Source organism: Schistocerca americana, chromosome 5 (genome assembly GCF_021461395.2).
Source record: "Schistocerca americana isolate TAMUIC-IGC-003095 chromosome 5, iqSchAmer2.1, whole genome shotgun sequence".
NCBI classification, from domain to species: Eukaryota; Metazoa; Arthropoda; class Insecta; order Orthoptera; family Acrididae; genus Schistocerca; species Schistocerca americana.
This window is the reverse complement of record NC_060123.1, coordinates 531,445,330-531,472,888: the sequence shown is the minus strand read 5'-3', so window position 1 is coordinate 531,472,888 and position 27,559 is coordinate 531,445,330. Positions and strand designations below refer to the sequence as shown.

The 27,559-nt window shown below is 40.2% G+C and overlaps 2 protein-coding genes across 4 annotated transcripts in view; one reads left to right on the top strand and one right to left on the bottom strand.

The window, feature by feature from the left end:
- LOC124615316 (focadhesin) overlaps positions 1–959 on the top strand; it is a 292,146-nt gene extending 291,187 nt beyond the window's left edge. For all 3 annotated transcript variants that reach the window (XM_047143114.1, XM_047143113.1, XM_047143115.1), the window contains exon 19: positions 716–959. In XM_047143114.1, coding sequence (XP_046999070.1) covers positions 716–880 — 165 coding nt within the window. In that variant the 3' untranslated portion in view covers positions 881–959. The remainder of the gene's footprint in view (positions 1–715) is intronic.
- Positions 849–24,963, bottom strand: LOC124615317 (protein C1orf43 homolog). Its single transcript, XM_047143116.1, has 4 exons — positions 24,221–24,963; positions 13,095–13,257; positions 1,785–2,004; positions 849–1,532 (listed from the first exon to the last, which is right to left on the bottom strand). The coding sequence occupies exons 1-4, from the start codon at positions 24,377–24,379 to the stop codon at positions 1,319–1,321; spliced, it is 756 nt and encodes a 251-aa protein (XP_046999072.1). The 5' UTR covers positions 24,380–24,963; the 3' UTR covers positions 849–1,318.
- Positions 24,964–27,559: the final 2,596 nt, after the last annotated feature.

Sequence of the window (27,559 nt, the reverse complement as noted above, 5' to 3'; positions counted from 1 at the left end):
AAAAGCAAGCCAAAGCTATGATATTTTATTTTTTCTGTCACTGTCACCAGTGGAAAATTTTGTTAAGATGTTACTTTCCCAAATACAGGCATTGTGACCTTAGGTGATTACCTCCCTATTACAACCACAACACATGCTTGAGTTCAGCCATATATTTTATTTCCCGTTTCTGAAATATTGCTTATTTTGCTTGAAAACTTATATTTTATTAGTGAAATTATTATTGTTATTAAAATCAATGATAGCTTTGTAGTCAAAGACGTAAATGTTAAATATTTGAATAATGTACTTTTCTATTTGTAGTGGGTTATCCTAATATATCCTGCTTTTCACTCAACCCACATACCTCCTGAAACTTGTGAGCAGTGCACTATCCCCACTTGGAGGCAGACTTTTAATGCTATTGATGGTCCAATGTTGTGAATGCTGTCTTGTGGGGGAGTGAGAGATCTCATCTTGTTTACTTTATAGCTTGTCTAACATGTTAGACACTGCAAAATTCCTAACATGAATTGCTTTTGGTCATACATTTTTTATGGAAAGCTTTATGTAAGAATTATCACTGCATCAAAATGATTTGACAGTATACATATGTAATGACTGGTTTTCTGCTACAGAACCTTACATCCACCTCCTTAATTGGCCCCGCTATTGATACTTCCTACACCCATAACATATCCTCAGAATATAATATTTCATCATTTCTTTGTTTCAGATGACAGAATGGTTATTTCATATGTGCAAGTCCAGTGTAGCATCACCATTATATGCAGCAGTATTTTATGATGGCTTAGTAAGTTTACACCATACAAAATATTTCAAAGAAAACACAGTTTGGATGAAAATTGTTAATCTTCGATCACCAAGAAATTTTATTTAGTGAACATACAAGTTGTGTAGCTCATAACATTATTGTAACAAAGCTTGTTTGGCAATTAAAAACAATTATGCTAACAATGCATCATTCTTATTATATGATTTTGAAACAAATCATTATTTGGCTTATCTTATGAAGATATATGACTAGAAACTATTAACAGCCACGGATACCCTTCTAATTCAACCTGCAGTAGTATTTGCAGATATGTTATCTTAGCACCACAATTGGAACTAAGTTTGTAATTCAGTACTGCTAAAGAACAAAGAAACACTTTCAGGACATTCATATACGTCAACACTTCAACTGTGATATGGGCTCATTAGGACGTTGACAGAAAATGCACAAGTAGACTGTTCAGGTATTTGCCCTTTCATGTACATTAGTAGTTCTTTGTCCAACTGTGAGTCAAAGCCACAGTGAAGCACAACTCAACTTATGTCAGACTGATGTCTCATTGTTTTCATCAGGTGAAACAGGGAGAGAAGATGGCCGGATCTCTTTGTCATTAACACAAAGAACTTCATCTGTTAGCTTCCTGTCAGACCTTAGTTTTGTGTCCAGCAAGTTCCTGTATTTATCTTGATTTCTCTTCAAAGGAGTCCTGCTGGGGCTAGATTTACGACTATTAGGATATGATTTCAGCATCTTAGCCCTGCAAGAGAGAAGTGAAAATTTAAAATTTGCAAATCCACACAGTTCATTTTCAAAGAAATAAAACTTTCTTGCTCTCTCTTTATTCCACAGACACTTGCCACCAATCAGTTAAAAATCTGGGGCAAGTAAAATAAAATGTCACTATGTTAGTTAAATGACCCAAATTATGTCCGCTATATCATCATTACATAAACATAGAACTCTAACAGCAGTTAGAATATTTATTAACACATCTCAAATGAATACTTACGCGTCTATTAGTTTCAAGAGTAACTTTGAATACATTTGATATTCTTCATCTCCAAATTCACTTGGATCATGTCTTGCATGTTCATACAGGTCACAGAATTGATGAACAAGTTTTGGTCCCAGTCCATTCAAAGGCACTGCCAGTGCCGAAAGTAGAAAAGCACGGAGGTTCTCGGGTGGATGCCTCACCAAACAGTTATCTTGCCTAGTTATTTCTTGTTCTGGCAGAGATTTTGAAAGAAAGATTTTTAAAAATCAGTATTTAATGTAACAAATAAGAAAAGATGTTTAATATTTTATTTGCTGTTGGATGGTGATAATTTAAAAAATGGGTAAGAGATGTCTTCACTACAGAAGACTGCAATTCAATTATCCTTTTTTTTCTAATGTGGACAAAGAAAGTGGTTGCAGACTTGCAACCCGCTAATTAAATTCTTTAATATTGTTTGCAATAAATTTCTATATAACAATGTGAATACTGCTCATATTTTATACCTCATTATTGGGAATGAATGAGGTAAGATGAAAATTTATGAGCCTTCCACTGAAAACCCATTTTTGGATACATAACTTACATGTTTACAATGTAGTTCTCTTTTAGGTTTACGCACTCTGTTCAGTATTTTACTAGAGTAAATTTCATTGCAGGAGTGCAATCTGGTAGGTCTGCAAGAAACCTATACACACTGATGAACCAAAACATTATGACCACCTGTTTAATAGCTTGTTTGTATTTGGAATGACATATATAACATATTCTGCATATAAGGTATCCGACAATTTGTTGGTAGCTTTTTGGAGGTATGTGGCATTAGAGGTCTATGCACAGATCACGTAATTCACAAAAATAATGGGCCTCTGATTTGCATACACGGTGATTGCATCCAATAGCAAGCCAGATGGTTTCCATAGGATTCACATCAGGCAAATTTGGTCACTCAGACATCAATGCGAGTTCACTATAATGCTCCTTAAACTACTGTAGCACAGTTCTGGTTCCGAGACACAGGGAAGACGTCACACATGAAGGGATGCAGGTGTTTCACAGCTGTCAGTGTGTCTGGACAACCACAGGTCCCATGCAAGTGCAGGAGGATCTTTCTCTTAGCATAATACTTGTCCCTGCAGCCTGCATCCATGGTGCACTGCATGTTTCTAGCCGCCCTTCACCTAAATAATGGCATTTGTGGAGATCACCGTAAACCATATGATTCACCAGAAGAGTCGATATGTTTCCATTGATTGATGGCCGAATCCAAATAGTCCCGTGCCCCCTGCAATCATAACTGACGATGTCATTCAGTCAACAAGTGAACACACAAGAGTGGTCTGCTGCAGAGCTCCATATTCAACAATGTACAATGAATGGGGTGCTCCGAAACACTTGTGCTTGCACCAGCATTGTGCTCTTTTGGCAGAGATGCCACACATCACAATTTAACGTACTTTACAGAGCAGACAAGCCTCCAAATTACAAGTCCTGTGAAGAGCCGTGACTGTTCCATTTAGCACTTGTAGTTTCACTGTTCTAACCTCATCCGTAGATGCTCGCGACAGTAGCACATGAACATTCGACCAGCTTCGCCATTTTCGAGATACTCGTCCACAGGCTCTGCATAATAATAATCTGCCCTTTGCTGAAGTCACTTATCTCAATGGGTTTCCCCATTTGCAGCCCACATCTTCACTTGGGTGATCCCCCATTCATGTCTGTTCCACTTACAAACTTTTGTTACCAAGTCACATGCCTGCAATGCTGCCAGGCGGCATCCAATGTCGCAGAGGACAGTGGCCATGTTTTGGCTTATCAGTGTATAGTTCCCATTAAACTCAAAATGTTGTTTAACAGCATTTCTCTCCAAGTGTCGGAATAGGTCAAAGTCAGAGCTGCCTATATGAATACTGTGACTGTTACAACAGTTCATACTTCAAATCAATAAGCTTTCCCTGTACCAAAACACTTGTGGCCAAGTGCATTGTACAAATTTTGTTCTTTCTCAATCTGTGTGTCTTTTTTCATCCTTTGATCCACAATACTTGTGTACTATTTTCATTTAACTGTTTTAACCTTTGCAAGGTAATCAAGTAAGGAGGAGGATGACAACAATATGAAAAAAATAGGACCGTAATCCAAAACCAACTCTAAAAAAAAAACTACAACTTAAAATACAGCTAGTCAGTCAGTCCCTGGAAAGTTCTCTTTTGGGGGGGAGGAGGGGATATACTGTTTGAATTTAATGTTACAACACCACAAAAATTATGTTCACAATTGGTGACTGCTGGCAGTTGTTGATCCCACTTAAACACTGATGACACTAACAGTTTACCAAGACATTGCCTCCTCTGGATACCAACAGTGCTAAGGACCTAACCTCACCCACAATTTTTCAATCTGTTACATAATCTGCCATGGTGGCACAGAGCAACAGCAAGTAATCAGTATGTAGTAGAAGTCTACAGTCTCACTCGCATGTTACAATTAATTGACAACTGGTTTTGGATTAAAAGCATCCATTATCACGTTTCAAATAGTGATCGAGCTACCAGTATGTATCAGATTTTGCAAAACTATTTGACAAAGTGGTAGCTTAATCATTTTTTGAAATTTGGTTATGGCTGTTTGCCATCTGAAACTGATCCTCAATAAAATTCAATGTGCAAATGAGACTAATCTATAATGCCCAAAAGCTATTCTCAACTCAATGAGTTTGATCTAAGTAGCACATATCTCACTCAATTGCTTCCCAGATGTGCTCCAATTGCACTGAAATAAGATGACACAGAAGCCCACATATGCACTTATGTCCTTAGGAGTGTTCCTCAATTCTAACAGCTTGACAGCAATGGGGTGGAACATTGTCTTGGTGTTAGGCACAGTCATATGTAGGAGGCTACAAGTGAACATTTGGATGAACTTGGTCATACAGCATGTTGTTTAACAGTTTGCCGTAGAGAAGTAATGGCAGATTTATTGGAAACCCTATTAACATCACCCAAATAAGAATTTCTGCATTGTCTCCCTGAATAGTACTCTGGTATGCAGTCATACCCTGTCTTTCGCATGTAGCAATGTGTTCTGACTCACCAGTCCAGGTGACCTATATCATGACTCTACAAACCTAGTGCAAGTCTGGGTCAGGTGATAGAGGATGTAGGTTCACTTTGTAAAGACTTCACAAAGGAAGACACCATGGTAATAGTGGGTGGAGCAGGCAACAGCACAGATAGGAACCGAAATTATTCAATTGAGAGTGACCTGGTAAAGATAGCTTCAGCAACGAGATGTACTGGTGTTGGGCTTGTGTGTGTTCTGAGTCACTATGACCGGCCTCATTTAAACTCTTCTGTTAGGAGAGTAAATTTAGAGGTGGAACAGCTGCTTGGATCGGGCATGGGGTCTCATATCGATGTGGTTCCTGTTGAATATCAGCAGGTGGGACTATACTAAGCATGGCCTTCACCTCAACAGGGAAGGGAAGGGAAGGGAAGGGAAAACTGTCTGGGTTAATAGCAAATAACTTAAGGGGAGGGGGGTGGGTACTGTCACAAGTGGTAAAGCACCAGTGGTTGCAAGTGACAGATCCACAGTTTTTTTTTTTTTTTTAGGGTAGGAAGGGCAGAAACAAAAGTTGTTCAGAGACAGGCTGAAAATGACATTCACATTGATAAAACAGGCAGACAGAAAGCAAATTTTAATATACACAATTCATGCTGACAGTCTCCAATTGACTCTCAAGATACTCAAACATTGGCAGGAAAAGTAGGTTCATTCAGTTGTAATTCAGCCAGTGCACAAAATCAGCTATCACTATTGCATCAGAATATCCGAGGACTATGGGGTAAGCTTAACGAGTTGCTTATTTGTGTTGAAGAATTAGAGTTGAGCAAACCAGTTGATATAATCTACCTCTCTGAACATCATGTGACCACTGGTATACATATATTAAATGTTACAGGATTCAAGTTAGTTTCTTATTTCTGTAGAGGAAATATGGTGAAAGGAGTTGCCATACTGGTCAGAAACTGTTTTGATTTCAAGAATATTTATATTAATAAATTTTGCTCAGAGCAGCACTTAGAAGCTTGTACAACAGACATAGTATTTCATAATAAGTCCTTTATAATAGTAGGTATATACAGATCTCCTTCGGGAAATTTTAACCTCTTCATAAAAAATCTGTAAGCTTTTCTGTCCCACCTCATAATAAAAAACAAGGAAATAGTGGTTGCTGGAGATTTTTATGTGGATTTATTGAAAAGCTCTGTCAGTGAACAATTATTGCAGTCGGTAACACTATCATTCGATTTAGTTCCTAGTGTGAACTTTGCTATTAGGATATGTAAATGCTCTGAGACTGCTATTCATAATATCTTTGTAGACAAATCTAGGGTAAAAAGTCCTATCACAAAACCAATATTAAATGGGCTATCTGATCCTGACATGCAGCATCTTGTGTTAAATGTTGAAACTTGTCAGGATAAAAAAATCTATTAAATCTCAGTACAGGAGGGTAATAAATAAGTCAAAAATTGAGAAATTCAGCAAATTGCTCAAAAACATGTACTGGATAGTTGTTTACAATACATCTGACTCAAATGGAAAATACAAAGCATTCATTAATAAAGTTGCCTCCACTTTTGAGAATTGTTTTCCCCTAAAGGTAACTCAACTCACACACAAATCAAAAAATAAACCTCATGTGGGACAAAAAGGAGACACTATCTACTATCTAGGAACAGCTCTGAGATTAGAATTGTAATGCATTACAAAGAATACCGCAAAATACTGAAGCAAGTAATCCAGAAATCTAAGCAGCTTTATTATGAGAAAAAGATAATTACATCAGGTAACAAAATAAAAACTGTATCAGATATTGCGAAGACAGAGACAGGTGGGGCCAAAAAGGAAAAGGAACAGATAGCTCTAAAAATGATGAAAATTTGGTAACAAGTACAGTTAGTGTTGCAAACCTCTTAAACAACTACTTTATTTCTGTTACTGACAGCTTGGGGTTATCAGGTTCGGTGAACAGTGCAATGGAGTATCTGAGACCAGTCTTTAAAAATAACTTCACTAAAATGGAAATGACACTCACATCTCCCAAAGAAGTAGCATCCATCATTAAATCCTTAAAATCTAAGTATTCCAGTGGGTATGTAACATATCAACAAAGTTAATCAAAGAGTGCTCATGCAAGTAAAGTTCGATCTTAAGTTATTTGTGGTATCAATCTCTAGTCAGCGGAACATTTCCAGACTGGCTAAAACATGCTGAAGTTAAGCCTCTTTACAAGGAGGAGGATAAAGAGATACCATCAAACTATTGACCAATATCACTTTTGCCGGCTTTCTCAAAAATATTTAAAAAGGTTGTGTTCAAGCGTCTCCTTAAGCATCTGACTGCAAATGATATATTGTCCAAGTCACAGTTTGGATTTCTGAAGGGTTACGATATAGAGAAAGCTATTTACACTTACAGTGTGAATGTACGTAATTTATTAGATAATATATTACAGGCTGCTGGCATTTTCTGTGACCTGTCAAAAGCCTTTGACTGTGTGAACCACTGCATTCTCTTAAGTAAGTTTCTAACTTTATGGTGTCACCGGCAATGGTGTGAAATGGTTTATGTCTTAACTAACAGGAAACAAACGGTGTCGTTGCGAAATACCTGTGCAGTCAGTCTTCATCTGACTGGGAATTAACTACATGTGCTGTTCCTCAAGGCTCCATTTTGGGTCCATTGCTTTTTCTTGTGTATATTAATGACCTCTCATCTGTCACATTGCCAGACGCTAAGTTTGTTTTGTTTGCAGATGGTACAAACATTGTAATAAGTAGCAAGTGAAGTAGGGATTTAGAAATAGCTGCTAATCAAATTTTCACTGACATTAATAAGTGGTTTAAAGCTAGTTCTTTGTCATTAAACTCTGAGAAGACCCACTATATGCAGTTCAGAACCTGTAAGAGATTTCCTTCCAGCATGAGTATAATGTACGAAGACATGCAGATTGAAGAGGTTGACAGTGTTAAATTTCTGGGATTACAACTCGATAATGAATTCAGTTGGGAAGGGCATAACGCAGAATTGCTAAAGCGCTTAAACAAGTCTGTATTTGCCGTGAAAATGATGTCAGATGTAGGAGATATAAATATAAAAAAAAAAAAAAAAACTTTGCTTACCTTCATTCTATTATGTCGTATGGGATCATTTTCTGGGGCAACTCATCAAACCGAACAAAAGTTTTTAGGGTGCAAAAGCATGTGATAAGAATCATTTGTGGTGTGAATTCAAGAACATCTTGTAGAAACCTGTTCAGGGAACTCTGTATTCTAACCACTGTTTCTCAGTATATTTATTCCTTAATGAAATTTGGAAATACGGAAACGTCCGATCCCGCACGTCTGCTTTGACCCATGACGTCACAAATATGACGGAAACGACTATAAACCACGATTCCAATATGGCGCATATAAAGTCATTACGTACACATTATGAGGATGAAAATACATCAAAAAATAAACACACACGTTCCACAGAAAGCCTAATGACACTAACAGGACAAGCGCGGGAAATGGGGGGTTTTTGGGGTGGAGGCAAAATATATCTAAAAACAAAGATGACGTAACTTACCAAACGAAAGTGTTGGTATGTTGATAGAGACACTGACAAACACAAACACACACACACAAAATTCAAGCTTTCGCACCCTACGGTTGCTTCATCAGGAAAGAGGGAAGGAGAGGGAAAGACGAAAGGATGTGTGTTTTAAGGGAGAGGGTAAGGAGTCATTCCAATCCCGGGAGCGGAAATACTTACCTTAGGGGGAAAAAGGGACAGGTATACACTCGCGCATACACACACACACACACACACACACACATATCAATCCGCACATATACAGATACAAGCATATGTCTGCTTTGTGTTTGTCAGAGTCTCTATCACCATACCTATGCTTTCGTTTGGTAAGTTACATCATCTTTGTTTTTAGATATATAAACATAAACAAATTTAGACATCTACCCCCATACAAAACCACGCAAAACGACGAAAAAAACCGACATCACAAAACTCCCCAAATACCACTAAACACAATATCACCTTGAATCGGACACTTCCCTTGACCTATATAGATCAACAGCAGCTCCCGATCCCATAAATTAGGATCGAACACTTCCCTTGATTTATATAGCTCAAAAACATCTCCCGATACCAATACCAACATTCACAGCCACACATTTCAATAAAACACTTCCCTAGACCCCAACACTCAACACATACACTAAAAACAAAAAAAAAAAAAAAAAACTTAACACAAAAAAGTTCCGGCACCGCAAACTAGGTTGGCCACCACACACACACACACACACACACACACACACACACACACACACCAAAGAAAAAATACTCAACCAAAAGAAAGACCCGACCCATCCACACCTCAACCCCCACCCCCCCAACCAACCCAACCTCCCCCCTCACCCCATAAACAAAAACAATAGCCCTCAGGGACACTCTTCCGCCAACAGTACTCATCTAAATGAGACTGAAGGTTGGAAGAGCGCCTCTTCCCCCTCCCAAGAACTGACTTAACAGCCCCCCACATCCCCTCTATTGTATTTGTGCAAGCCCCCGTCTCATAATTTTTGAACTCTAAGCTATGGTTAACAACTAAATGATTGAAACTCCTCTCACCCAATCCCCTATATGAAGAAATGCATCTTAAACTACTGTGGACCCCGGTTCTATGTACTCGATTAACCCCTCTAATTCCGCCTTAGACCTCCCTTCCACAACCCTAAAAACACATGCAGAACACCCACCCCCCTGGAACAACAACCCCCCACACCCAGAGACCAACCACAGACTTACCCCTCCCGTACTTCCTTTTCCCAAACTGGGACTCGTCCACCTCCACAACAACCCCATGCCCCCCCCCCCCCTCCCCAGCTTACCCCTGTACTTAATGAACTCTGAACACACTTCATGGCAAAAAGAAAACCAATCAAGCACACTCCTCTCACTCACACAACAGTCTCATGCACGCAAAAACTGTGTGGGGATCTGTAACAAAAATAATAAGTCACCGGTACAATCTCGCGCATGCTCAACCTAGACTTCTCGAACCAGGAACCACGCCGTATGGAATGCCAAATGTCATCTATTCAACAGCACCACATATAACCGTTCCTGGTCTGAGACGCCGGAACTTTAGCCAACTTGATTTCTTCGCCACAAATAGAGCACTTGACGACCTCGGCAATTAAACCGAACAGCTGCAAAAACTTTATCAGTTCCAAAGCAGTGTTCCCCATCATGGCCCTCAGACGCGAACTATTGATTTTGTCCGTCATATCCATCCTGAACAAAAACAACTGACTAATTTTACTAAAATTACCACATGACTGCAGCGAACAACACTAAATTAACCTTCACACAAAACCACAAAATCGTTAACTCACTGAAACGAATTCCACTACCAACACAGCCAACACTCGAACAATTCTGGATAATGAGCAAGAGCAAACTGAGCCCATTACACCACACAAACGAAAGCCCTGAACATACCACCAGAGGGCACAACAAACCACAACACGACGACATCTACAAACACGCCACACTCACAAACCAAACTCCGCGCCGTCATGACGTCACACACCACAACACCCTTACGTCACGGGCCAATGCCGACACGTGGGATCAGACGCTTCTGTCGACCCTGAAATTTGTTGCAAGTAATAAATCTCTATTTCCAACCAATAGCTCAGTACTCAGTATCAATACTAGGAATAAGAAGAATCTACATAAAGGCCTAAAACCGCTTGCCTTGGTCCAAAAAGGGGTCCAATATTCAGGAACACACATTTTTAATAAATTACCAGCAACCATTAAAAACTAGGTTTAAACAGAGTTTGAAAGACTTTTCGATAGGCGACTCCTTCTACTCCAATAAATATCTTAACAGAGACTGTTAAGTCAGCTTAAGTAAAAATATCTGTTAGATTTCAGTTTTGACAACACTTGGTCACAACAGTCTAGATTAGGTATTTTGTGTATGATAAATTTATTAATAGTGGATAACAGTGTTTCATTCTGACAGTGTGTTAATTCTGTAAATATTAGCTGTCCCAGTTTACTGCACTGTATTAACTTATTTTCAACTATCTCCTGACAAAGGATCAGGGTAGTAAGTATTATATTCAAATGTTTTATGTTTTTTTGTCATACTTTCTGACATGTTCCGCACCCACAAGAATCATCTCATTTTTTGGGTCTATGGAATGAAAACTGAATCTAATCTAATCAATGTTGGTTTTCCTGGGCTAGTACTGATCCCTGGGCTAGTACTGATCCGCACGCCCTATGGTGTTGGAGAGCAGACATAGACACAGAGAACAAGTGGCTTCTGTAACTCAAAGTAGAGATGTAGGTGGTGAATGGCAGTTCTAATCACCAGTTGTTAGATGTTGAAATGAGGAGTGATGTGCTGTACTGCACTGTGACCCATCTACAATGTATTTGCCATTATCATCCATAACAGATTATGGCAACACTTATCATTACTTTACTGTATGTGGCAGATTTTCTCACATAAAGATACTCACATTACAGCCTTGTCACTATGGAACATAAAAAGGGTAGTGCCTGCACTAGTTTGGTGAGGGACAGTTCCACATGTCAGGCAGACAAGATACAACCATGACCAAACATGCTAAAACTGCTGCAACTTCCCTTTCTTGAACCCAACTGCCACGTTGATTGCAAGGAAAAGTCTAGTGACATCCCAGTCAATGACACATTCCAGTCAGTCAGTCAGTCAGTCTCTCTCTCTCTCTCTCTCTCTCTCTCTCTCTCTCTAAGCAGGGCTAAAAGTGCACTCTGATTCCACTGAGCTTCAAAATTTGATTTAAGAATGGAATCAAAGAAGGTAAGGGTCACTAAAAGTTTTGAGATAATAGTGCAAATTCTTCCTTGCACACAAAAATTACCTCCATATTGTCTCAAAAGTACTTTCATTCAAGTTGTATGCTCTGGTGCATCCTCTCAAACCATTTAGGTGACAGTTCCACATGTTTCCTTGGGAAAGCTGTTCATGGAAACTTAATAGTCATCTACATCCACTTCTGTAGATTCAAAGTTACATCTGCCAATTATATCTTTCACTTTTGGGGAAAGAGGAGGGATAAATCACTTTAGCAAGTTCTGCCTATGTTGGAACTACTGCATTAACATTGTGGGGAAAAACATCATGCAAAGCTCTGCCTTTGGCTGCTTCTGCAGATACTGCCAAAATTGAAAGGAAGATGTACATGATCATAATTAGCTTTCATTACAACCTTTGCTTCATGTGAAACAGTGCTGACTTGCATAAATGGAACTGCACATCAGTCTTGTCCACATTCCTTGCTCCCTTCATTTTTATTTGGCAAGTGTCATCTCCAAAGACCCACAAAGCTACTTCTTTTCAAACTGATCAAGTCACGTTTCATCACTAGTTATAATTTTTAAAGATCTTTCAATATTGAGCCATCTGCTTTTGAGGTGGTAGTGTGGTATTCACCAACTGCAAACATCTCTAACATCAAGAACCTGGACTCTCTCTACAAATGACCCATTACATTCTGTCTCAAACACAAACTTCCTGTTTTGGTATGAGCAGGGGTTATATCTTCAACATACTAAAAAAAAAAAAAAAAAAAAAAAAAAAAAAAAAAAAAAAAAAAAAAAAAAAAAAAAAAAAAAAAATAGTTTTCCCTTACGGCTGCTGTTGTTGTTCACCAGAATCAAACTTTATCTTAAAATTAGTTGCTTAAGCCAATCAAAGGAGAACATGGAAACAAAAGAATTTTAAATGCCAAATAAAGAGAGATTCTTGAATTTTTAAGCCCATGATGGTTACACCACTTGCAATAATGACACAGCTTATTGTTGAAACTTGTGGAAATAGATTACACCAAATGCTTCTATTTTGTGTCTTCTTTGAAAATGTAATGAACGATGTGATTCTTAAATCTATAGTGACACACTTATCTGCATTGTACAAAACAAAGACTTATTAAAATATACCATATTTGCCACTCTTTTTTGCTGAACAAGTTTAAGATATTTTTGGTTAGTGAAAAAACTATATGACTCATACTTACAGAGCAGAAATTCTCAGAATCAATGAGGATTTATGTACACAAACATACTTGCATTATTTGGCATTGTGTCATTTAAAAGAGAAATATTTCATCAAGATCTAACTGTGAAATTGGGCTTAATTTCATGGCTCTCTTATTTTACACATTCTTTTTTGGTACCTACCTAGTAATCTCACATCATCTACTGCCTTCAGTCTAAAATAGTGTGGTGGGAGCTCAGTTCCGGGCTGAAGGATATATTGTGGATCATCATCTGTCATAAGTTTTGGCTCATATACGATACGAGGAATAACATCAATCATTCTTTCAAGTTCTCTTCTTAAGGACTGAAAGAAAATTCAAATGATCATGTTTATTCACAATGGAGCATATTTCTGCAGTTACTTTAAGAAAAATAAACAAGAAACATTAAACTTTATGACAAGATGCTAAAATCTACTGAAGAGAATAGAGTTGTAGATGATATTGTAAAGACGAATTGAGTCACACACAAAATGGTAAATGCAATGTTCTGCCAAACAGCACACTAGAAATGTCACTGTCAAGATACAATACGTATATTCCCAAGCAGCTTGAACAAAAAAATCATACATATGTTTGTCCCTCACTAAGTTCCCAAGTTTGCTTCTACATACATACTGCAGGGAATTGGAAGAAATGAAAACAATAGTAATTGGTGCAGCATTTAAGTTCTGGGTGTTATAATTTTTAAAATGTGAGAAAAATGATAATGATCACAGCAGTGAGTGAAATATGGTCTACAGGTGAGTGTGATTTTTTAATTTTAGTGATTTAAGATTTCACTAACAAGGTTACTGTCAAAATGCATAGATTCTAAGAAAGCTTAAAATTGACTTGGTTTGGTGAAATCTGTACTAACAACCTGTAAGAAACAAGGCACTGAGACAACTTATGTTAGTACACTGAAGAACATATTTCCATTAAATTTCAATGACTGAACACAAGTCATAGAGGCAGACTCTGTTAAGACAATCCCAAGAGGATGCAGGACAGAATATATATTTGGTTTTACAATAGAAAACAAGGCTCCATGCAAAAGGTATTGTGATCTCTTTGATAAAAATCCCCTCGTCAAAGAAACAACTGAGCCTGACAGAGATTTACTAGCAGCACTAAGTGACCAAAGGCACCAGACCTGGATGGAGACTGTTGAGGGCATGGGCATGACGCACACTACTAGGACAGTGTGGGGACTTGTTAAAAAAAACTATGAAATAACCCCACCATAAGACCACCTCACACAAATGAAACAACTAACCAAACAGCTGACCAGATTTCATTAAACTATAAAGCAGACAAAAAAAAAAATAAAGCAGCTATCTAGCCTGAAAGTAAACAAAACAAAGAAAAGTAACATATCGGTTGTAGATTTTCCAATGAAAGAACTTAAAGATGCCATAAGCAATTTGAAAATGCTGCTGGACTTGATGACATCAGGAATGGAATAATTTAAAATCGGTCAAAAAACCAAAAAGTGGTTACTCAGCCTTTCACCAATTGCTACTGGTGGATCATGAAAATTCCAAAACTGATTGACTGATTAATTGAGAGGGTTTATGGGACCAAACAGTGAGTTCATCAGTCCCATGATTCTGAAGTTACGCACAGAAGAAAGAGGGTCTGCTAAAAGTGGATGGATCCAGAGAGGGGCGTCAAATTATAAAATAATGAAGTTAAAACACACATACTAAAAGGCATAAAAGGTGAGACCAAATCTAAAAACTGGAAAAGAAGGGCAGTCTTTCTATGGGGGACTGGTCATGAGGTCCCAGACCAAGAAGACATGCAGAGAGGTGCCAACCACAACCACCCTACCCCTGCTGGAAATAAAAACCACTTTCATGTAGGAAACTGAGGACGAGTTCAACCATTTGTGAATTGTCTGCTAATATTAAAATTAAGAAATCAGGAAGACTATACTTACAAGGGAACCTCCCCATCGCACCCCCCTCAGATTTAGTTGTAAGTTGGCACAGTGGATAGGCCTTGAGAAACTGAACACAGACCAATCGAGAAAACAGGAAGAAGTTGTGTGGAACTATGAAAAAAATAAGCAAAATATACAAACTGAGTAATCCATTTGCAAGATATGTAACATCAAGGATAATCAGTGCTTAGGATCCCCGTGGTTAGCGTGAGCAGCTGCGGAACAAGAGGTCCTTAGTTCAGGTCTTCCCTGGAGTGAAAATTTTAATTTTTTATTTTCAAACAGTTATCAAAGTTTAGGCACTCACACAAAATCAACTTCGCACTCCAAAATTCCAGTAGATGTTCAGATTTGCTTGGATGTATGCAGGATTTGGCGGTCTACACACGGAAAAATTTGAAAACGTTAAAAACATGTTTTGACAGAATACAGGGAAAACTGTGCGACTGTGAAACTGTAGCATTCATTTGTTGCAGTTTATATGACAAACTCTTATGTTTTCATCACTTTTTTGGGAGTGATTATCACATCCACAAGAAAACCTAAATCGTAAATCGGGCAAGGTAGAAAAATCTTTTGACCCATTCGCCAAGTGTACAAGTTAGGTGGGTCAACAACATATTCCTGTCACGTGACGCACATGCCGTCACCCGTGTCGTATAGAAAATATCAGACGTGTTTTTCTGTGGAGGAATCGGTTGATATATGACGTTGCGATCAAATGTTTTCGGTTCCCATTGGATAGGCACGTCCTTTCGTCTAGTAATCATGCAGTTTTGCGATGCGATCGCAAAACACAGACACTAAACTTATTACAGTGAACAGAGACGTCAATGAACGAACGGACAGATCATTACTTTGCGAAAATAAAGAAAGTAAAATTTTCACTCTAGGAAAGATTTGAACCAAGGACCTCTCGTTCTGCAGCTGGTCACGCTAACCACAAGACCACGGCGCTCCTGATCTCACACTCTCCTTGATGTGGCTTATCTTGCAGATGGACTATTCAGTTTGTATATTTTCCTTTTTTTTTCATAGTTCCACACAACTTCTTCCTGTTTTCTGGATTGATCTGTGTTCAGTTTTTCAAGACCTATCCACTGCGCCAACTTATAACTAAATCTGAGAGGGGTGCGATGGGGAGGTTCCCTTGTTAGCACGAAGGGCCAAAAGAAGAGGGCATTCCACCAATATGTGGGATACTGTCAGTCTGGCTCCAAACCACACTGTAGGGGTGGTTCGTTACACAGGAGGAAACAATGGGTGAGCCTGGTATCACCAATGCATAGACAGCATAAAACAGTGGACTCCTTGTGAGAGGAGCGGAAGGAAGAGTGCCAAACTGCAGTAGACTCATGATTGTGCGGAGTTTATTACTATTAGCAGTAGCCCACCAGATTTCATTCCACTTTTGGGCAAAGAAAGGTTTGATGTAGATCCGCTTATCCGCAGTTGCAATCATGAAACGGAATGGGAGGTAAGTATCTGCTTCTCTAGCCAGATGGCCAGCCATTTCATTCCCTGGGATGCCCACATGACTTTGGAACCAGGGAAAGACAACTGAGCATACAGCATACAGCACGGCCAAGGGCAGAGAGAGAGAGTCATCGATAGCAGAGACCAAAGGGTGACGAGAGTAGCATCGGTCAATAGACTGCAGGCTGCTCATTGTCTGAACAAATTAAAACACTGAACACACTACTTGATCCCGGAAATAAATGGCATTCTAAGCCAGTAGGAGATGTGAAAGCATATCCCACCGTATCGATTGTCTTAGAACCAACAGTGTAGAAGATGGTGGCACCCTGGAACTCTGCAAGGTTGGCATGTACAAGATGCCGGAAAACCGTAGGGACGACAGAGACCTTAGGACCGTGGAATAGGTTGGTCCTAATCCGTGGTCTAGGTACCATACAAGGGAGAGGGGGGGGGGGGGGGGTTATGGGAGGAAATACACGTGGTGCATTCCAGTGAGTGGAAATGGAGATCCTGAGAGACGAAGTGAGACACATTTCAACCGGCAATCCCACCCATGGACGGTTTGTCAGGAGGGAGACATACCTCGTTTGCAAAAAGGACAGCGTACAAAGGATGCTCAGGGAATTGATGAATGACAAGAAACCAGGAGTTGGCTCCGTCAAATTTGTAGAGGGGAATCCATGTTTCTGTTAGGCGACTGTCAACAAGACTAATGTAAAAGGCACCAACAGCCAGACGTACCCCGCAATGGTGAACAGGGTCAAGTAGTTGCAAAGTGGAAGGAGTCGCTGAGCCATAACCTTGACTACCATAATATAGTCTGGACAAGACCAGAGCACAGTAAAGATGGAGAATAGTGGTAAGGTCTGCACCCCAAAATATGTGAGCTAGGAGGTGGAGAGCATTAAGCTTCTGCATGCATGTAGTCTTCAGATGGTGAAAATGGGGTAGCCATGTCAGCTTTTTATCAAAAATAAGGCCCAAGAAAGGGGATTGTACTACAACATTGAGGAGCTGGTTGCCTAAATAAAGATCTGGATCTGGGTGTATGGTGGGTCGATGACAAAAATGCATGGCCTGCATTTTGGAGGGAGAAAACTGGAAGCCACGGAACATGGACCATGCAGAGGCCCATTGGATGGCACCTTGGAGCCAGCGCTCAACAGATGCTACTGAGTGGGAGCTGCACCAGATGCAAAAATCATCGGTGTAAAATTAGGGCAAGCATAGGTTACAACCCCACTGATGGCTATGAGGAAGAATGTGACAGCACAGAACCCTGTGGGATACCGTTCTCCTGAATCTGAGGGGCACTAAGTGCCATCTCAAACCCGGGGAGATAAAAATTCGCAGACAAAAATCTGAAGGAGACCGTGGAAGCCCCAGTCATGGAAAGTAATTGAAATGTAATGGTGCCAAGCCATGTATTATGCCTTATGTAGGTCAAAGAAGACTGCGACAAGATGCTGGTGGTTAGTAAAAGTCTGTCAGATGGCTGTTTTCAACCTGAGTAAATGGTCAGTCGGAGATAATCCTGTCCAGAAGCCACAGTGATACAGGGAGATTCGAGTACCCAACATAATCTGAACTAACCACCCTCTCGAGCAGTTTACAAAGCACATTCATCAGGCTTATGAGGCGGTAGCTGTCGAGAGACATTGTGTTCTTTCCAGGCTTGCCATTGTGACAAAAGTACCTGTGAGCCAAAAGTGGTCGAAGACCCTGAGGAGATGTTGCCTCTGGAGAATGTCCAAGTGTTGGATCATCTGGTCACGGATAGAATCTAGGCCTGGGGCCGTGTTTCGTAAAGATTTAAGAGCCTGGAAGAATTCCCATTCAGTGATGGGTTCACTATAGAGCTCAGTGTGGTGTGGGTTGAAACAAGAGAGGGGGTCTGTTCAACTTGGGATTTCTGCAAGAGAAAAGTAGCAGGGTAGGAAGAGGATGCCGATGTCATCACAAAGTATTCTGCAAGGACCAATGGATCAGTGCACAGAGCACCTTGGAGGTTAAGACACTGGACAGTTGATTGTCGCTGGCAGCCAAGAAGACTACAAAGCTTGGACCAAACCTGTGATGAAGAGTCATACGTCCCCAGGGAGGAAACATAGTGTTCCCAGCATTCCTTTTTACTCTGCTTAAAAAGGTAACAAGCCTCAGCATGGAGACGATTAAAAGAGAGGAGGTTGGTCCATGAAGGATGTCATTTAAATCGCAGCAGAGCCCATCAGCAGTCCTGGACATTGACTGCTACATCCTTGGTTCACTACGGTACCGGTCAACGATGAGGGAGCCTGTGGATAGGGGGACAGCAGTGCCAGAAGCTTGAAGAATATTGGCAAGGACACCTTGCACGACCAAATCAATGGAATTCGAGAGAGAAGTGTCAAAGTGCAGAGTAGACATGTGTAACGGCCAACTGGCCCTGCAGAATGCACAATGTGAGGGCCTATCTGCCTGGCGGCAACAGGGGAATGATAGAATTACTGGAAAGTGGTCACTGTCACAAAGGTCATCATGGGATGAACAATGTAGGGAAACCACGAGAGCAGGGAAGAAGATTGTGAGATCAAAAGTAGTATAGGTGCCATTAGTGGCACTGAAGTGGGTAGGGGAACACAAGTTGAGGTCCATAATAAGTTTGTCAATTAGGAGACCCCTACCTGTTGAAGTGGCACTCCCCCACAGTGAGTGGTGGGCACTGAAGTCCCCAAGGATGAGAAACCAGGGTGGGAGTTGCTGGATTAAGGTAAAGAGCTCCATGTAAGGAAGTAGCCTACATGGTGGGAGGTAGACATTGCAAACAGTGACTGCCAGAGTCATTTGCATTCTAACCACTGTTGCTTCCAGATTTGTATGTAGGGGGATCCAATCACTAATGACATTGCAACCAATCAAAGTGCAGACTCCGCAAGATGCTACCCTGGGGCCGGCATGGTTCTGACAGAACACCCGATAACCATGAAACATTGGAGAGTGGTCATCATGGAAGTGTATTTCTTGAAGAGCAAGACAGAAAGCAGTATAAGAGGAGACACGACATTTTATTTCTGGTAGGTGACAATAGTATCCGTTGCAATACCACTGGATAACTGTGTGGCAAGAGTCCAGGTTAGACATAAAGAAACCGAGAGGAGGTCATTAGTCAGTGGTCGTCACCGACAAGGATGCGTTGACATCCATAAATAAGATGTCAGGCTCACATTGTAAGGGGGGAGATGGCACCTCCAGGGCGTCACAGGGGCCTTGTCTTGGGACTTATGTTGTTTCTTCTCCTCCTCCTTCCCTTTTGAGTGGTGGAGGAGGGCATGACACAGAGGGAGTACAGGTGTCTGCAAGATCTGCAACCACAAGAGAGCAGGTGATCTTGGGGCGCACAAATAGTGCATCATGTGGTCAAAAGAGCCTGAGAGACACCAGGGACAGGGTCCCAAGGCGAGACCGATCACTGCAGGTGCCAAAGAATGGTGTATGTGGGGTGGGGGTGCGGGGACATTTCTTCAGCCATGGAGGGGAGAGACTCCCAGACTGGGAGATCGTGAGAACTGCAGGAGAGGGGGAGGGGAGAGGGGGATGGGGCTGGTGTAAGAAATAGCTAGCAGGAGGAAAGGCTGTAACAGAGGCAAAATTTGAAGATAGTGACACTGGATGGAGTGTCTCATACTTTTCGCAAGCCTCAGCATAAGATAGGCAATCCAGGGACTTGTAGTCTTGGAACTTCTTTTCTCTCCTGTGAGTTGGGCAATCCGGCAAGCGAGGGGAGCGGTCGTCATGACAATTGACACACACAAGTGATGGAACAGGCTTCCTCCATGGAGTGGGTGTCCACAGTCACCACACAGAGAGGCCGCCGTATAGCAGGAAGACATATGCCCAAAACACAAGCACTGAAAGCACCTCAGGGGTGGTGGGATGTAGGCTTCACATCAGATCTCTAGCACATAACCTTGACCTTGTCTGGGAGGGTACTTCACTGGAAATCCAGAATGAAGGCATCGGTATCAGTGCGATTGTCTTTGTGACCCTTCTGCATACATCAAACTAAATGAACACCACATCACTCCAGATTAGCCCGGAGTTCCTCATCAGTTTGCAGGATAAGGTCACTCCTGGACCATATTCAGAATTTGGTGAGGAGTAATAGACACTGGGGCATTGTCAAGATGATCGCAAGCACAAAGGGCTGCAGACTGGGTGGCAGAAGCAGCTTTGATCAACAAGGAGCATACTAGCAGACTCCACCAAACTTGTCCTCGATATTCTCCACAAAAAAAAACAATAGCTTTCTGATGGTGAATGGGTCCCCATCCCTCCTAGTACAGATGGTGAGCCTGGCCCTCCTCCCACAGTGTAGCCAGGGAAGGGATGGCTGCCGGGTCACATGAAGCGGCTTTCAATGATCCTTCACCATTCGAAGAAACGGCTGTTTGAGAATGGCCCCATTTCTGCAGCTTGTAATGCTTCATGCGCCAAGCATCCCCCCTGATACCACTCGCTCTGGTCAGGGGCTCTCCCCATGGGCGCCACCCAGCCACAGCGAGGGCCACCTAGCATGGTGGCCGTTGCTGGCATTTCCGATGCTCCATGACGACAAGCAACCACTCCTTGGGATACATGAGGAGGGAACAGTTCAGGTATCAGTAGTGTGATCCCTGTGTTATCAGGAACTTCAACCGGGTGGGTACATAACAGCCCCACCGCACGGACTGGCTACAGGTGTTCATGGCCTAGCAGGGTGGAATGGGGCTACAGCGAGGAAGAGAGGGGGGAAGAAAGGGGGGGGGGGAGAGGAATCCACATTGTAGATGCTAGGGAGGGAGTTCTTCCACCAAATGGCTCTCACTAAAAACAGAAAATTGAGAAGTGGAGGTCAAATCTCCAGTGGGGACCTACACACCAAAAAGGATGAAAGAATAGGCAGAAGGAACAAAATTGCAAGCAATACAGGGAAAGGAGGGGGCAGCGGGGAAGGAGTGAGGATAGGGAGGGAGGGCAGGTGAAGGAAATGCAACCAGGGAAGGAAGAATTGGCTACAATAGCTCAGGGTCCTGTGTGCGCCATACACGAATTCCCAAAAGAACTGTGAACCCCCTTGGGGGCAGGGGGGGGGGGGGGGGGAATGCCAACAATATGGTGGCACATAAAAGTCATCGCAGATCTTAAGCCTGGGGAGAACCCAAATAACCCCAAGACCTATTGACTAATATCACTGCTGTGTTCGCTGAAACTTTTTGAAAGGTTAATAATGAACAGAATAGGTTTCCACCTGGAAAAATCCTACACAGGTCAGACGGTCACCTAATTCAATTTGTCAAAAACAGTTTACAGCATGGGGACGTAACTGCAGCATATGACACTGTAAACCTGAAAACTCTCATTTCTAAAATCGGATGACAATGACAGACTGGTAGAAATTCTTAAGTCACTACTGTTTAATAGAAGATTCTACGTTGAAGCCCAGCAAAAGAGAATCGGATGGAGAAATAAGAACAACAGGATGATACAAGGTTGTGTGCTGTCCCCACTGCTGTTTAACATATATAGTAATGACCAAATGTTGCCAAAAAGCTCAAATCTTTTATTTATGCAGGAGATAGAACAACTGTAAATTTTAAAATTTTAACAACAGAACAATTGCATACCAAGCAAAATCTTTTAATGAAACTGAAACAGCCTGAATGAAGACCTCACAACACTTATCAACTGCTACAGATGCAATAATCTAAAACCAAACCCCAGTTAAATACAAGTGTGCCTTCTTCATCATAACAATTGGGAGTCATCCATCCTATCTGGGCAACACTCTTGAAGGAACCTTAACATATAAGAAATGTACTGAGAAAACAAAAGTTAAAATACAAACACATAAAAACTTAATGGCATACAGAACAAACTGACATCTGCAGAGTGGAGCACCAACACAAACGTATTCTGCACTCACCACCTGGTTTTCGGTTGCCAAATAGGGGTGCCCAGACTGGGAAAGATCTCATCACAAAAAAAAAAAACAATGCAATCATAAACAACACGCACTAGAAGATAACTACTGGAGTGGACCATTTATATTCATTATCAGGTACTGTTCCATCAAATGTCAGAAGATCATTAGGCCTACTGAGGTTGAAAGAAAGAAACAAACAGATGAATGACAAGTGTCAACTGCTACACAGCCATCAACTCATGTCCAAAAGGCTTAAATCTACAGGAAGTTTCATATACTGTACTCAGTACAACCAACTGAAACTTCCAGAAGAATATCCAGGAGCCCCTGTCACAGACGATGTTTACCTCAGGGCTCCCACCTAGACTGGTGACACTGGAGAACCTTGAACAACTTCGTACAGGCATGGGGCAATCAAAACAACTTATGAAAAGGTGCGGCTACATAGAATATGACAAGTGTGAGTGTTGTTAAATGCCTGTTAATGGATGCACCCCAAGAGTGGACTCAAGAGGAATTCATTAATTATACTGAGACAGCTGCAGCTTACACCAAATTCTGAATGAGCAAAGTAATTTAGGCCGATATATTATATTTCTGATTATGTATTTCGGATTTTCCATTGTATTTGACTAATATTTTTTTATATAAACATGCTATATATTTTGTGATGTAGTTTGTACATGAATAAATAAAAAAATATATTTCAAAAGGACAGTGGAATTCAAAACAGGGAAGTGTCACACAACATTTCATATTACCAAACCCTAAAGGAAGTTTCAGATATCTAAATTGAGAAAAGGAAGAATACCATTAACAACACCTTTACTAACAGCATTGTACTGTTTGCTTCTAGAGCAGGTAAACTTCAATAACTAATAGAAGCAACAAATTTAAAGGAAAGCAAGAAAATCCTAACATTAATAACAAAGTAATCCACAACCACCTTGTGGAAAAGAAAATGGTACAAACTAATTATGAATTCATACAACTAGCTGATATGGGCAGCTGGAGAAAATGATTGGCTGGGCATGACAACACAAACAAAAACACCTAAATTGTCTTGGAATTATTTTGCAAGGCTAAACTTGTGGTGCATGTGTGGCAGGAAGTTTCTAATCTGTGAGTATAACCAGCTCTGAATTTTGGCAGGCAGATGTGGACACTTAATGAGAAAAACCATAAAAGATATTTTGAAAGGAATTAATGGGATGAGGGGAGGGGGAGAAAAAAAGAAGGATCAGAGCATATAGTGGATTTGGAGAGACAGTTAAGACCGATCCTAATGAAAAGGTATGGGTAGGCGAAGTTGCCAGGCTAATCAATCAAGGAAATTCTTTTCTGGATTCCTAAAGATGATAAAAGATGCAATAAAACCTAATAGACAGTGGGTATGTGACATCAGAAAATGCAAAGAAGCAATGTGTATCACATATATGAAAGACTAATACATGGAAATGCAACGAGACCTCTATCCAGCAATGGGTATCACATAGACAACATCACAGCAGCCAGTCACATTATATCACTGGTTAAAGACAATTCAACTAGTATCCAATATTCCCCTTGACCTGATCTATGTACAACTTCACTACAGGGTATAGCTTAAGGAAGACATGCATCTGGCATTGTAGCTAATGAAGTCTTGCCCAAAAATTCATTTCTAAATAGCTATAATAGAAATTAATAAATTCATAATGATTGATATTTCCTCAATCATTGATTGGAAATATGTTTGATAACATATTAATCATAACTGAATGAATGTCTTTACACTCTTCCATGTAAAAAACACTGTAAATAAAGACCTTGTATGAAAATATCGTGTGTGATAGGTATAACAAGTTATCCAGTTGTCCACATATTTCTTGCTTTCCAGTACCACACAAGAGGAGTAAAAAAGGCTGCAATGACAACTAACCTTTTTCGCTCCATGGCCTATGGGTACGTGTGGGCCCCTTCTTGAACGCAAGGCAAATCTCATGATTTGTCTTTTGGCAAATATGAACAGTAATACAAATGCCAGAACTCCACATCCTATAATGATTACGACGGTGACAGCAGATAATTCTTGTGTCATATTGACTACTTACACGTCGATATCCCAATAGCTGTCAATGGTAAATACTATCTAGAATTATATACTCTGTGTTGGCTACACATTCTCACGAAACAGCAACCATCGCACACTTTATTACTGCGAACTACCCCGAAGAAATTGTGGACTGTGGTCTCAAAAACCTCACGCAATGCTGTTTCGACATTTTCGGCAGTGCATCAGTGATTAAGACAACTGAACGCTAGCTGCCACTAAATATGCTATTATTTTGGTCGTGTTCAGAGCTTGTACTTTGCATGTCTTCTGCTTTCAAAATAACGTTTCCATCAACATGATAACACTTCGGAGATACAGCACCGCACCACACTTCGACCTATGGTCGAAGCAAGGCGGTTAGAATTTAAAATCCTTGGTTAAAAGATAACTGACACCACATCACAAAAATGACGTGACATTTAAGGGGCCTGCAGCTTTCAATATGTACCGTCAGTACTAGTTTTTCAAGCCATCAATATACTGAAGCGACCTCACACCATCAATAATACCGTCAAAAACTGTTAGTTGGCAACACGATTTCACGAGGGTGAGATGGTGAATGCCCAGAAGAAAGCGTGTGCTGCAATTATGTTAGCTATGGCTTGCAAGCACCAGAAAACAATGAAAAAGAGGAAATGGGTCCGAGATTGGTTGAAAGAGGAATTTAGTGACTGAAATCAGAATCACGGATCCAAAAGAATTTATATATTACTTTCCGATGAGTTCTACGTCGTATGACAAGTTATTAGTGTTAATACAAGACAAAATAAAAAAGCAAAATGCTTTAATGAGGGACGTAATCGCATTCGACAGGAGACTAGGAGTAACTTAGAGATATCTGGCGACAGATAGATTATTCTAATGCTCGAAGGTTAGTTCTTAATATCAGCGAGTACAATTAGTAAAATTCTATGAAAACCTATAGAGCAAATATATCTGCCTGGTAAGGGCCTGTTACGGAAATTAACGTCAAGCTTTTTGCGTTTCCTGAAAATTAACGTCAAGCTTTTTGCGGTTTCTGAAAATTAACGTCAAGCTTTTTGCAGTTTCTGATAATCTGGTGAAACTGACACGCATTCCCCAGTCATCTTATTACTCTCTGAAGATATTTGGCGTGGTTTCGAAATGGGAGCGTTTTCTCAAAACTTCTATGTAACACAACAACCTGTACTATATTTTTCATATTAACGAAGTAAGCAATGTTATAGAGAATCCTCAGTTAACCATCCTAATGTAGCATGTACAATGATTACCCTTGCATACTCCTATTAAAATTCTTTTGAGTTAAAAAATACCTTAAAAACTGAGTCTATGGTATGAGATACACCACGGCGAATTGAAAGAATAAACAGTGCACACATCACCACACGGCTGGTTCGTGAAGCTCTGGCAACATCCGAATGGAAGAATATTGTCAAACAGTCAATATTTGACCTTACACGTTCGTTGTGTATTGACAATATTGAGAATATTTTGAGGTCCGTCAGTGCTGCTCATTAATATTTCTAGGATTGACAATACGTCAATACGCTCCCTCAGACGGTAAATATATTGACAGTTGGACGGTATTAATGAACGTGTAAGGGTCCCTTTAGATTGATGACTAAGACAATTTCGCTCTCTTTTCTCGAATTTGAGTTAATTCAATATTAACCGTTGTTAGGTAAAGTTACAGTCCGAAAAACATTTGAGTTTGTGATAAATTCGTAAGGATCTCCATAGCCAACAGCGAACTTTATTACTCTCAGCGCATTGGTCATTAACAAATTTTATCACTGATAGTTCCTTACAGGCCAGTTCACACTGGTCGTCACGTCCACAGAACACCAAATTATAGTAAGTGCAACGTTCATTTTAACGAGAGGTAAACAGAGAACGCCAGAAGTGCTCCTTGTGGCCTGCCGCTGAACTTCGAATACGCGAAAATGCAGCGCGAAAATCCGTATTCTTGCTTTGCGAATAGGCTATTAGATGATAATATTTTTCATTTACACATTATGCATCGACCTGAAAGTCGAGTAGAGTGTGTACCTGGAAATATTTTTGTTACCTTGCAAAGTAATATATTCGAGAAATATCAGTCAAAAACTAAGGTTAACTTCTCATACATGGGATTCACGTTCATGTAAAATTTTGTAAATAGTATCGCAGTAAAATTAAACATTTGTAAAACCCAATATTTCAGTTTCGATCGTGTGGCCACAATCAGAAGGAAATAACTGCACTTCAGCATATGTCGAAACCTGAAAATCATTTGACATGACATGACACAGAAGCTGGTTTTATCACATTGTGTTCCTTATTACAACCGTTTTGTTGAATTGAACTCTTTGAATTGTACTGTAAATATGGTGTTCGTATTCTGATTAATTTCTGTCTCATCCTTAATATTGGATGGGGTAAATGAAACCATATTTTTTTTTTTTTGCCTAAAACAGAAGCTGGATTCGTCACATGGTTTTCTATGGACTCGTGTCTATTTTAACTAATTATAAATCTGTGTGTGAACTGCTCAGTTTAAATGCATTGTAGCTATATAGCTCATATTTGACGTTATTTTTGTTTACATCAGTTTTACAGACACTCTCGCATTAATGGAGGCATTAGAATTTTCATTGGTGAGTATGGTTCTAGTATATTGATTAGCGCTAAAATTTATTGTTTAGAGTAGCCATCTGTTAGTAAAATGTGGACACATTTGTGTAACTACTGTTGAATTTTTAGATTTTGCAAGGAAGAATCTTCTAGCCAATAAGACTACAAAGCATACTCATCTACATCATCATCCATACTATAAAACCATTGTAAAATGCATGGCACTCAGTGGGAAGAAGCAACACCATTCAAAGCAGAGTTACATACTATTTCATTGACAATAGATAATAGAGTTCAAAACCAATCCAGTCAAAAGCTCTGAACATGCAAGAAACTACAGAAAACAAATTGAGACAAAACAAAGCAAAAAAAATACACTTACAATGCATTTAAACGTAGCAGGTCACACATGGACTCACAAGCAGCAACAAATATACATGAGTTCACAGAACACCATGCAATGAAACCAGCTTCTGTTTTATGTGAAACAAAAAAGTATATAATCATTTACTCTGCCCAATATTACAGACGTGAGCAAATATCAAGCAGAATACAAGCAACGTATTCACA

Excerpts from the sequence above, each read along its gene's own strand:
- LOC124615317 (XM_047143116.1), bottom strand. The coding sequence starts at position 24,379 with ATGACACAAGAATTATCTGCTGTCACCGTCGTAATCATTATAGGATGT. Across the intron at positions 2,005-13,094 it reads AGATGATGTGAGATTACTAG|AACAAGAAATAACTAGGCAA; the intron begins GTAGGTACCAAA and ends AATCTCTGCCAG. Across the intron at positions 1,533-1,784 it reads CTCTTGAAACTAATAGACGC|GGCTAAGATGCTGAAATCAT; the intron begins GTAAGTATTCAT and ends TCTCTCTTGCAG.